This window comes from Syzygium oleosum, unplaced genomic scaffold (assembly GCF_021117445.2).
Source record: "Syzygium oleosum isolate NSW1041296 unplaced genomic scaffold, Sole_v2.1 Sole_v2.01, whole genome shotgun sequence".
Lineage (NCBI taxonomy): Eukaryota > Viridiplantae > Streptophyta > Magnoliopsida > Myrtales > Myrtaceae > Syzygium > Syzygium oleosum.
In genome coordinates, this window is record NW_026607485.1 from 25128727 (window position 1) to 25141027 (window position 12301).

At 41.4% G+C, this 12301-nt stretch overlaps 2 protein-coding genes across 5 annotated transcripts; one reads left to right on the plus strand and one right to left on the minus strand.

Annotated features, from left to right (window-relative positions):
* Nucleotides 1–187: 187 nt before the first annotated feature.
* Nucleotides 188–9138, plus strand: LOC115676117 (flowering time control protein FCA). Of its 4 annotated transcripts, XM_056317798.1 has the most exons (16): nucleotides 189–597; nucleotides 652–692; nucleotides 923–993; nucleotides 1562–1640; nucleotides 2977–3059; nucleotides 3149–3200; nucleotides 3279–3338; nucleotides 4169–4236; nucleotides 5344–5410; nucleotides 5816–5895; nucleotides 5979–6043; nucleotides 6616–6949; nucleotides 7113–7268; nucleotides 7357–7545; nucleotides 8441–8494; nucleotides 8723–9138. In XM_056317798.1, exons 1-15 carry the CDS (start codon nucleotides 326–328, stop codon nucleotides 8453–8455), a joined length of 1632 nt encoding a protein of 543 aa, XP_056173773.1. In that variant the 5' UTR covers nucleotides 189–325; the 3' UTR covers nucleotides 8456–8494; nucleotides 8723–9138. The 4 variants fall into 4 exon arrangements, with proteins under 4 accessions (XP_030454850.2, XP_056173773.1, XP_030454849.2 ...); XM_030598989.2 differs by having other exon boundaries at nucleotides 189–692; XM_056317816.1 differs by lacking the exon at nucleotides 189–597 and having other exon boundaries at nucleotides 662–692; nucleotides 883–993.
* Nucleotides 9139–10332: 1194 nt separating this feature from the next.
* LOC115675992 (WRKY transcription factor 23) lies at nucleotides 10333–12301 on the minus strand. Its single transcript, XM_030598825.2, has 3 exons — nucleotides 11771–12301; nucleotides 11244–11387; nucleotides 10333–10923 (listed from the first exon to the last, which is right to left on the minus strand). Exons 1-3 carry the CDS (start codon nucleotides 12160–12162, stop codon nucleotides 10497–10499), a joined length of 963 nt encoding a protein of 320 aa, XP_030454685.1. The 5' UTR covers nucleotides 12163–12301; the 3' UTR covers nucleotides 10333–10496.

Sequence of the window (12301 nt, forward strand, 5' to 3'; positions counted from 1 at the left end):
AATTAGTAGGATCATGTGGATCGAAGCAAAGAGAGTAGAAATCATATCAGCAAAAATTAAAAGTCGAGTGACCATATTAAGCATCGACTAAAGACGTCGAAGATCTAATTTATACAAGTTTAGTTTTGGTAACCGAGTGAACAGCTGCTCTTTATAACCTCACTTGCATCAAGTCCGATCCGTCGATGTTGTTGCGAGGAGACACCGGAAATCCTCCCTAGAAACCAACGGTGACGATGACCTTTTGAGCTCGACCAATTTCCCAAATTGAAGAATTAGGGTTTTTTTTTCCGTCCGTTTTCATTTTCGAATTGAACCAGTAAAAATGGACAGGCACGGCGGAGACTACGACGGCGACCACTACCACCGCCCCCGCCACTACCCCTCCGACGACTTCCACTACCCCAACCACCACCACCACCACCACCACAGCCACCACAGCCACCACCACCACCACCACCACCAGCAGTTCTACGACGACTATCCCGACCGCCCTCCCCACCCCTACGATGGCCACGACCCCGAGTTCGATCCCCACTACAGCCAGCCGCCGCCTCAGCACCATCACATGCCCGGCGACTTCGACGGCCCCTTCTACGGCGGCGGAGGCGGCGGCGGAGGCGGCGGGTTTCATCCTTCCGACAACGGCGGCGGCGGCGGCTACTCCGCGCCTTTCGGCGGCCGCAAGAGAGGTACTTCACTATCTCGAGTGATTGGATGTCTCGAGCGTTTGCTTTTATCCCGTTTGCCTGCGTCATCGTCATTACTTGAGCAATAGCGCGGTTGTGGAGGGAACGCAAAGGTTGGTCTGATTCTTCTTGTTGTTGTTCCTGGATGAGTCGTGTGCTGCTATGCTCATGATTTTGATTCTGCTAAGAACAGTGGAGGTTGTGGCAATGAATTCGTTTTGTTTTCTGTTAAGGACGCGCTGATGCTATGGGTTTGGCCAAGCTTTACGTCGCAGAAGTACCGAGAACGGCTGTTCAAGAAGATGTAAGTCCATTCGAACATTCGGGATACACAACTTCGGTTGCAAATCTGATTGGAAATGAAAATGTGGAGTTGTGTGCTTTTCTTCTTGGCGTTGGTTTGGATTAGTAGTGTGGACTTGGTTTGGATTAGTAGTGTGGGTGTCCTTTGCCCCTTTCGACGTTAAAAGATCGATGTTCAAACACATTTATGCGCTAGCTAAATATGGTCTGGTGTGTAGACAAATATCTTCGCATAGTACCTAAACTGCGGTATTTAACATGCCCGCTGTCATTCATAAGTAACGTGTGTTCAAAATCTCATCGACACGTGGGAGATCATAACGACCAAATATGCATGGAAAATGGAGCTTTTCTGTCTTATTGAAATGGTTCAAGAAGAAAGCTCTGATATTGTTCCTTTATGACTTTTTCTAAAGCAACTTTCCTAGAGGCCAGGCAAGATTTACGCACTTTGAGCTCGTCGCTCCGTTTCAAGAATGCTTTTGGCTTCTCTCTCTTCGGTTTGCTTATCTAATCAGTGCACGTTTCCCACTGTTTCCATTCAATTGACGGATATGGTTTTATGTTAGATCCGACCCCTGTTTGAGCAATATGGGCATGTTGTTGAGGTTGTTTTGCTCTGGGATAAGAGGACTGGCCAACAGCAAGGTACTGAATTATTGTATCCTTTCTTAAGTATTTCTGAGTTTTTTTTTCTCGTTTCTGCAGTACCTGAGCTGAAGAAATTTCGTTTATTAATCTAAGAGGTGTTTTTCCCGAGCTTTTCCAGATATTGAGTAGATGAGAAATTGTTTGTTATGGACTTTACATGCTACTTCATTCAGTGCAAAATCTGAATGATATTAACATGTTGATGTTAATTGTTGTTAAATAGCAACTACCTAATGTGCTATATCCAACAAAACTCTACAATTTTAAGAAATCCATGCTGAACTTGTTTCTCAATTTAAATTATCTTGACAAGGGAAACTTGAATGTTGCTATATCATATCACTTATTGTCACGATTCAAGATCAGTTGCTGGAGACTTGCTAAAAAACATAAGGTGAGGAACATGTTCTTCACATAAGCATGTTTCTAGCATGCACAGCAGATCTCATAATGTACAAAAAAATGTTTGGAAATGATAATCCTGGCATTATCCTGTTGTTATAAATTGACTTAGTGGAATTTATCATTTAAAAAAAAAACCCGAAGGTTGGGTATAACCCAAATAGTAACAGGTATTGCGTATTAATTTTTGGGTCTTGATTTCCATATTCATTTAATAATACAACAGCATCCACCGAGTCTATTCCTAGGCGGAGTCCATTCAGGGATCATTTTACACTATGAGAAGTAGTGGTTATTTATTGCCTAATGTATTGTCCTTCTCTTTTAGACAAGCTTGGGACCTTCTATGAAGAAGAATCTTTCATGTGAGGAGTTATCTAACTTGTTTGGTATTTTATTATAATGCAGCAAGGATCTTTTTTTCTCAACAGTAGACATGACAGTGCAATTAGTTGTCTAGAATAAATAATTGGATGGTGTTGGTGATCGCAGAAACAGTTAAAACAATTAAACTGGCTAGTGTGCCATAACTTTTTTTGTACACCGTAGAAAGCAATTTATAACTAATTTTTGGATGGGTTCCAACTGTTTTCTGATTTTGGTGGTTGGTCAATCCATGGAATTTCCTTGATAATTAATCATGCCATTTCCCCTTGAAGCTACTATTCTGCTCATAAACATAGGCGCAGGAGAGGAAGTAATTAAAAATTTGCGGTAGCATTTTGCAGTTTTTGTTATGCTCATTTGATGTGTATGCGGGTCATCTCTCACTTACGTCCTGATTGCTTGTGTTAGTGCTTGGATTTAGTATTTTTTTAAGGCGCTTTCTCTCTTCGCAATCTTAAACTATCTTTTTATGCCGAGATGGTTCATTTTCCTTAGTTCTAGTTTCCCTCTCATCAGATGGCCCTAATCAATTTTACTTCTGCAGGAAGCTGCTTCGTGAAATATGCTACATTGGAGGAAGCCGACAGGGCTATTATAGCCTTAAATAACAGTTACACTTTCCCTGGGGTGAGGACATGGCTTTCTCCCTTGTCCTTAGCATTTTGTACTAGTATTTTATGAATATTATACTAAACGTGATAAATTATTACTCTTAGGAAGGGACTGCCGTTAAAGTTAGATATGCAGATGGGGAGCGAGAACGCCTTGGTAAGTTGTGGAATTATTACTTTGGCACTGCGTTTCTGTGGGATCTCACTTGTTTTCTTCTACAATTTTACATGATAGGACCTCAATCGTTGCCTCCTATTAAAGTCAGACATGCAGATGGGGAGCGAGAACGCCTTGGTAAGTTATGGAAATTATCCTTTTGGACTTCATTTCTCATTTGTTTCCTACTACGAGGAAATTTATTTGTCAGGCATGTGTCCTAAGAAGGTGAGTACTCGAAAAAGTCTATCTTTTGTCTTTTCTCCCCAACCAAGTGATCACCCCCTTCAGCTTTTGGAAACTTACCTAGTGTAAAGTGGACCAGAAAATGGTCAGTTGTCATTTAGTTTCTGTAATTAATTAGATGTTATTCGTGATCATGAGTGCAACATATCAAACAGGTTTTGCTGCTTTTAAGGAAATTTATTTGTCAGGCATGTATTCTAAGAAGGATGAATACTCAAACAAGTCTATCTTCTAACTTTTCTCCTGAAACAAGTCATCACCCCTTCAGCTTCTGGAAACATACTTAGTGTCAGGGGACAAGAAAATGGTCAGTGATTTATGTCATTTAGTATCTGTAATTAACCAGATGTTGTCCATGATCACGAGTGCAACAAAGTAAACAATTATGCCTTGGCTGTGTTGCTTTTTCTTCTCTTAGGAAGAGGAAAGTACTAAAGCTATCTCTTTACCATTCCAATAGTGTGGGCAAAGAGATTGAAGGGATTCTTAGGGGATTCATTCACCTTATTATCATTGTTGTAACCATGATTTTTCCTTTTTCGATCTTTGGTATATTAGACGGTTCTCTTATATTTGCCTTTTTCCTTAATCTCATGCAAATTGGATTAAAAGTCTCACCAACTTAGGAACAATGATTATTGTTTTTTTGGCTGAGACATATGTTTACTGCTAATTAATTCTTTTCTTTATGATGATTTTTTTGTATTGTGATTGATTGTCAGGGCCTGTCGTGGATAAGTTATATGTTGGAGGTCTGAACAAACAAGCTTCAAAAGTAGAAATTGAAGAAGTATGCTCTGGACCTGTCGAGAATCGCCATTTCAATTGGCTTGGGCGGATAGCTCATATTCTGCTTCATTTTTTCTTCATAAGTATCTATCAGTGCACTTGTCCTTAGAATATGGAGGATGTAGATATCTATGACTACAGTTGTCGTTTTTTGTTTATAAGTATCTACTTGGATGGTTTCCCCTAGAATATACTTCAGTATCGCTGATAGATCATGTGCACTGGTTGAGCGGCCAATTTGAGGCAAGAAACATCAAACAATTGACTTTTTATCTTGACACCTCTACACTGAACTACAAGACAGAGCCTTTCGAGCATTTTCATGTCAGATGACTCATAGTAATGTTAGATGCACATAGCTCCTAAGCAGTGTGGACGTCATGCTAATGTACGTATGACATAGGATGATGTGTCCAAACAATGAGCTCAAGTCCAATCTATATCTGAAGGGAACTTGCTGCAATGTACAGACATGTAGGGTAAATTTCATTAGGCATTATGTCTAAAGCTTCTCAAGAATCACACCTAAGGTTTTGCAATTATCAAACATAGGGTTGAATTGCATCATGTCATAAAAAGCAAATACTGGTTTAAGTTTAGCTTACTGCATGACTAAGTGTATTGGAAGAATAACAACCATAAATACGCTCTGTTGGACTCCTAATCCAAGTTGTAGCAGCGAAATAGGGAACCTACTTCAGATAGAAATAGGACAGAACTAGAATCGGAGTTGAACTCTACTTCTAATAGAAAAACTGACCAAATAAATTATTATTCTAAAGAAGGAAAAACGGAACTAACCAGGAAAGAGCCCTCATCCTGTTAAGACTTTATTTGGGTCGTAGGTCGATGTAAGAGTCTGTCTTCACCAAACTTGGTGTTGCTGTAGATATCTTGACAGGTATGAAATTGATGATCAGTGCATGCATGAACATGTCGGATATTGTTAATGCCCAACCTCTTTTCTGCTAGTTGTTATGCATATGCAGAGGACAGGACAGATGGTATTATTATTGGACTGGATAGGTGCACTTGTGGTTGAGAAATTAGATTTTTCTTACCCAGTTTTATTTCCTGTGCGATATCTAAGTAACTTTTTCTGTTTTAGATATTTTCCCCTTATGGCGTCGTTGAAGAGGTCTACATAGTACGTGATGAACTGAAGCATAGTCGTGGTATGTCTTTGACCTTTTAAAGAGTCCCTTTTAAATTGGCATGAGCTCGTGAGATATCCTGGTTGTGGATGCATTTGTCTAACATTTTGTCTTCTCATTGGTAGTTTCATTGTACAGACTCCATGTGTTACCATTTAATAGCTACTCTTAGAATTGCCTTCCAGTGAACTTATGAAGCAAACACCATTTCCCTCTTACTCAAGGCATCTACATTTTTTTAATTGGCTTCTCAAATGGAGTGGTTTATACTCAAGACTGATAACCTCATACTATTTCTCATTTGAATTAGGTCTCCCTTCATTACTGGTGCTCTTCTCTTCTTCACAAACTTATGTTTCGTGACACATTCTCTTCTTTTTTTGTTCTCTCCATATTTTTCCTCAACTTTCTTTTGTTTGTCTGAAGGTTGTGCATTTGTTAAGTACTCCCATAGGGACATGGCACTGGCTGCAATTAAAGCACTGAGTGGGAATTTTACTATGAGAGTAAGATTCCAATCAACTTGCATGTTTACTGCTTCCTGCTTTGTGGATGTTGATTAACTATGTTCTTTATTTGTTTGCTCCAGGGTTGTGACCTGCCATTAATTGTTCGTTTTGCGGATCCTAAGAAACCTCGGAGTGGAGAACCAAGGTATTTCTTGTTTAGAACTCTTTTCTGGAATTTTCATTTGGCATTCAACTAGTTCTCCTTGTGCGGCCACAAAATCTTGGATTAATACCCGTAGGAATTGATGCGAGAGATTGTAGAGTCTATTTCAACTTCCATAGTCAATACCTTCTATCGTTGTTTTACCTTGGAATATCTGCTAATGACTTTTCATATATGTAAGCTGAATAACATGGTCTAGCAGTTTTCCAAAGTATTAAATTTATTGTGTTCCTTTCCTACTAAGACAATTTGAGGGTTACGTCGGGACCTAAGTGGTACCAAGGTCATATCATACGTAAGAACTAACTGTTTTTCTGGTGTGGAAGGATTCAGTAAGGGAAATTACTCTATGGGTTCCTGAAGCTTGATCTTTTTTTTCCACTTCTTTTTAGTTTTTCCTTTTATCAAATTACAGCGGTATAGGTCTAGATTGTCTCTACCATGACCAAGGAACAGTTGCTCATCTTGTGCTGGCTGCCATTGACACTTCTCCTTCATCTCCTTTCCCCTTTTCTTTTGGAACTATACAAAATTTGTTGGCTTATGACTCATAGGCCCACACGGAACTTTGGTGAGCCAATTGGAGGATCTGTAGCTCCTAGCACACCAATTACCAAGCAGCAGATTTCCACACATTCACAGCCGGTAGCTGTTTCTCAGATTGCAGACCGAAGTGCTGCAGATGGCGGCATGACGCAAAATCCTTTTCCTTTGGTGCAGCCGGCATCTTTAGAGGTATCTCGGAAGTATGTGCAGACAGCACAAACTCCAGAGGTTACTGGATCATCACAACCTTCTGCCCCCCAGGCACAGAAGCAACCACATGTGCTCCCGCAATCAACTCAAACTTCCGAGCAGCGGCATAGTTCTCAAAGTACCAGGCAGGAGGTACTGTTTTGTTGCTAAAAGCATCTATTAGACTATATCGATCGTGGGAATTTACCCGCCGCTGTTACTATTGTACTGGAAATTGTATCCTTGGTGTTTTCATTTCTTTTATTCAAATCTTTATTATCTGCTGTAACTGTTTATCTAGTTTGTTCTACTGTAGTCTCCTCGGTCTAGAGACAATCCTCAGGCAGTTCCTAGCACTTCTGGTTTGTCTCCTTCATTTATTGAGATGGAAGATTTAGAGTGTGATTGGAGTCAACATGTCTGCCCTGATGGAAACAAGTATTACTATAATTGTGTTTCATTGGAAAGCACAGTAAGTATTATGCCCCTGAGCTGTGACTGCTCATAGTTTACGAGTGCTTGCAGTGGAGGTGATTTGTATTTGTTTAAGTTGGTTGCAGTGGGATAAGCCGGATGAGTTTGCAAGATATGAACAAGAATTGGAGAAGAGGCGAAAGCAGCAAAGTGATGGCAAAGATTTTACTCCCATCGCACCAGATTGTTCTACCCAACAAATTGCTCAAGGACAATCCCCATCGCTTCAGAATACTCTCCTCTCTCAGGAACTGAAACATCATGTATCTGCCCTGGTTCGTGGAACATTTTGACTTGATCTTCCAACTCTAGAACATCTTCTTTTGTTGTAGTTGCTATTGGGAGTTGATTAATCATGGTACCAGATAATTACTGCACAGATTAGGTTGCTGCTTCATTTGATCATACTTGTCCATTTACGAGTCTGCTGCTTCGTTTCTAATATTGTTATGCTCGAAGAATGATTGCTTCTCTCTTGAACATCTAGTGCTAGAAAATGTAAGGTCCTATCTATCCATAAAATCTATTGGCAACTCCTTGGTCCATTTTTATGTTGTTAGTGCATGTACATTTTTGTGAGCTGCAGAGAGTCAAATTAAGCTGATGTAACTTAATTAATCTGATTGGTTTTACGAGAGATTGATTTAGCTTTTTAAGACATTCTTTTTTCTTACTCTCTTCCTGGATTCGGCATGCTGATTAAGCAGAAGCACCTCTTTGATCAGAACACTAGCTGCCAAAATTCTGCAGTTTACTCAAAGCTAATAAGCAATCCAAAAGCCTGATTTCCAGATTGTTATTGGCGTGACTTGCTTCATTCATGTGCTATATATATATTTACCACATGACTTAGATGAGAAAGCTAGTTGAATAGTTCTACTGACGAATGTTTCTCTTGTTTGATATATAATTGATGTAACTATATTATCTGCATTGTACATATGTGGATGTCCTTTATTATGAGTGCTTTTTTCCAGGAATGTTGTTTGAGTCCCATCTTCTGGTATTTTTATATGGCGTTTGTTAACAAGTGCCTGGGCGCAATTGTTAAACACCTAAATAAAGAAAGATTGTCATTTTCAATGCACCGTTTCTCGTTAACAAGACCACTTTTGCGTTTTGTTGATTGGAAACAAATTCCTTAGTCCCCGACCCGCTTTTATTTTGCAGGAAAAGGTACATTAGGATGGAGCTCCAATCTATGATCCAACATGCATATAACAGGTACAATGGCTTTTGAAGTTAATGACAAGAAATATACTTGTTTTGGTACCATTAGTTAGATATATTTCCAGATTTTGGTTTTGTTGACTTGGCCACTTATCTTTATTTTGAATGATTGAAATTTAAGGTTTTTTTCCCTCCTCAATCTGCCTGTTCCCATTCAATGGTCTAATTGTACACTCTTGCTCTCAACTCCTCGCTTACACCAACTATTCTATATTTGTGCAGATGGAAGATAATGGGCAAACAGATGGGGGATTGGTTGGAAACTGAAGCTAAAGGGTGCAGTAGTCACATCTGATATGTGATATCACTCCACTAGATGAAGAGGCCTTCAGTCTAATGAGGGATACTTTCGGTTCCTTGGTATGAGAGCGTGGGATAGCTAGCTAGACGTTGGTAAAGTCGGTTGAGTACAATAGTGTTGTAGATTCTTCTTGTCTTTTATTTTCTGCCTCCTTTTGGTTTCTGATCTCTGTTATGTGTTTCTCTTCGGAATCTTGCACAAAATTTCGATTAGTCAGTGCTGCGCAAGTTCAGATTGGAGATAATGCTGCTATGACATGATCATTTGCAATGTTATGACGAGGTTAATTGCAATTATTTTAGGCTGTCTATGCAAGACTGGGATTATGTGATGCGTATGTTAGTGTGCACCTAAAAATTATGTTCACATTTGTATATCTTAGTAGGTGAAGCGACTGTACGCGTGAGAAAGTGCATATATATGAGATATTGAGGCATTGAACTTTCTCAATGGAATGGTGTTCCAGGCTGAACATGATTGTATGGAACACTTTCATTGGCGAGCCGCTGATTGTCCCAATCCAAGAAAGTCTTAAATTTATTTCTTGTGAGAGACCAATGGATCATCAGATCAGGCGATTGTACCTTAGATGCATATACTTAGGATGTGATGTCTTCGTCAGAATCATGAAAGGTTTCGCCTTTGGCATGTGGTATACTTTGCACGCGCACTCGACAAACGTGGAGCCATCGTCAATATTTCATCACAAAATCATTTCTCAAAGGCCAAAGAAAAGGTCATTCTCGCACGTTCTCGGAGTACGCAATCCGCTTCGTCTCAGCGATTCGATGTCGTGGGCTCCACATACGATCAAAGTGATCTGACGGTCGAGATGGAGCGAGCTCGCATGTACAGTTGCATGCATGCGAAAAAGAAAAGAAGAAGGCATCGCAAGGCGCAAAAGGAAAAGCGAAAGAGAGGGGCACTAAACTCAGCAATCCAATGTGGGCCGGTGGGATGTGGTTGATTTATTTTTCCCTTTGAGGACTTCCATGCATGAATCAAGAGAGGCGATAGAGCACTTTATTCTTCCCAACAAATCCTCAAAATCTACTGCACCTACTCTTCCATTAATAGTATTTTAGGTTTCCAGACATAAAAGAGAGAGAGAGAGAGAGAGAGAGAGAGAGAGAGAAAGGCAACACACACACTTCAGATGAGAAGCTTCTGCAGCATGGAGTGGTTTTCTTTCTGAAACATACTAAATACCGCGAGAGAGAGATAGCTACGAATCCCCCAACTTGGAACGAAATTCAATGCATATTCTCCGACAAACAGAAGAACACGGGACAGAAGGGATGTAGAATCAGGATGAGTTAATGTGAGAGATCTTGCCATTCATAGAACTTCTCTCTTCTGATGGAAACGCGCGAGCACCATGCACATCAAGAGAGACGTAGCCTGTGTAAACCAAACTTATCGCGAGACGGGTATGAAGCGGCGAGCGAACCCGGGTGCCATAGTTTAGGAGCTTAAGGAAGAACAGAACAGCCGTATAGGAACAAAAGATCATGAACTACACATTACAGGATTAGTGCCTAAATTACTCTCTGCATGAGCAACATTACAATACATGTCATGAACGCAGTAAGTGATCAATGGAAAGTCCATCACCCGCGCTTCCCTCTCTCATCTTCTGTCATTCATCAGTGAAGAAAAGAAAAGAATAGTATTGTCAATATGTCATATCTACTACTACTCTTCCTCCTTGAGGACATGAGAAGGAACCATGTCTTGAAGGAGCCCGTGGTCTGCAAGAAAATTCGAGGGGCCCGGACTGCAAAAACGCCTCTTATTCAAGAACACAGCCGCATTTGTTGACCCTGAACTTGGAACCACCGCATTGTTGTTGCTCGTTGACCAGTTGTTGGCATAGTAGTGTTGTTGATAGTGATGAGCATGATGTTGGGTTAAATTCGCTCCTGGCATCGCGGGCACGGAGAAGGCAGCAGCGGCACCGGCGGGAGGAGGGGGCACTCCAGCGAGGATCGACCGGGGCATGACCGGGCTCAGGTGGTTGTGCTGGCCCTCGTAGGTGGTCACCACGATGCTCGGGTCGCTCACCGACCGCTCGACTCGCTTCTTCACATTGCATGAGGCACTAGTGCAACGATAGTAACTCCTGAAAATCAACCCAACAGAAAAATAAGGCAAAACCTCCCACAACAATACCATTGCAATGATGATCCAATGCAAACGAGTCACTCCAAGCTAAACAAGAACACAAAAAGAGGGGACAAAATCAGAGAGAGGTGCGACTTTATAGGTTCTCTTGAAATGAATATTCTATCGCAAGCTGCTAAACAACACATGTGGGTCGTCTTAATTCTCTGAATACTCAAAGAAGTTCTCTCTCTCTCTCTCCCTCTCCTTTTTTTGTTCCTGGTCTTTTTCCCGTTTTTCTTTCTTGTTGATTACATACAAAATGAGAATGATCAGTACCTAGGAAAGGGGCTGTTCTTGACAGCTTTTTGGCCGTACTTTCGCCATCGGTAACCATCTTCCAGATGATCAACCTCGCTTTTTGTAATGAACGCGACTCTGGGTTGCCTCTGTCTCTTCTCGTTCGTCTTCTTCGCTTTCAACCTAATTCACACACACACACGCCCACGCGGTGATTAATTTACAGAACACAACTCTCTCCCAAATGAAGCGATCAGAAACAAACACAAGACCCTAAAATCTTGATTTTACTCATGGGAAAAACCTGATTTTCTCGCCTTAAATACGCACCGCACCAAATACCCCTATGTAGCTTCACCTTAATCGATCCCCACTGATTTCTAGGGGTTGAGTTCAGGTGCACCCAGTGAACCAAAAACCCTAACAAAGCACACCCACATAACGAAGAAAGAAAACGAAAAGACCCATTTCCAATATCCACTCGCTCACTGGAGTCTCTAACTCACTTTGCACTATGAAGGAGCACAAAAAGAAAAGAGATCGAGCTGAAACACAAGAAAACTCACTGCTTTTTAGTCTTCCGATGCTCTTCTTGCTCTTGTTTCTCTACTCCTTCGTCTTCAACCATCGCCTTGACCTGCTGCTCATCGTCGTTGTTGCCCAGCCCGTCGTTGGACGCGGAGGATATGGAAGAGGAGTTGGGCGTCGCCGGCGGGTTCACGACCTCCGACGACGAGTCCATCGCATTACTGATCGGAGGCTGGAGCAGCACGTCGAACAGCGAAGGGCTGGAGTCTTGGTGGAGCCCCAGGAGCTCCATGAAGCCCAGCGAGCCCGGCATCGTGCTCTTCTCGGCCTCGGAGGTGACGAAATCCGACAGGCCTCCGTGTCCGTAGTATTCGGAGAACAGTAACGATGTGGACTTGTCGATGTTCTCCATCATCACTCGCTCTTTCATCAAAGTCCTAGAGACTGGGATTATGGTGCAACTTCTGACCAAGGATTTACACCGATATTCGAAGTTGAGAGAGAAGAGAGAGAGAGAGTTAATTCTTTGAGTTCTGCACCTAGTGGAAGGAGAGAGAGAGAGAGAGAAG

What these genes read in the sequence shown, in the direction of transcription:
- LOC115676117 (XM_030598989.2), top strand. Translation starts at nt 326, where the DNA reads ATGGACAGGCACGGCGGAGACTACGACGGCGACCACTACCACCGCCCC. An exon ending in GAGGACTGGCCAACAGCAAG is followed by an intron (nt 1,641 to 2,976) that starts GTACTGAATTAT and finishes TTACTTCTGCAG; the next exon opens with GAAGCTGCTTCGTGAAATAT. An exon ending in ACAGTTACACTTTCCCTGGG is followed by an intron (nt 3,060 to 3,148) that starts GTGAGGACATGG and finishes TATTACTCTTAG; the next exon opens with GAAGGGACTGCCGTTAAAGT.
- LOC115675992 (XM_030598825.2), bottom strand. Translation starts at nt 12,162, where the DNA reads ATGAAAGAGCGAGTGATGATGGAGAACATCGACAAGTCCACATCGTTA. An exon ending in CATCGGAAGACTAAAAAGCA is followed by an intron (nt 11,388 to 11,770) that starts GTGAGTTTTCTT and finishes TGTGTGAATTAG; the next exon opens with GTTGAAAGCGAAGAAGACGA. An exon ending in AAGAACAGCCCCTTTCCTAG is followed by an intron (nt 10,924 to 11,243) that starts GTACTGATCATT and finishes GTTGATTTTCAG; the next exon opens with GAGTTACTATCGTTGCACTA.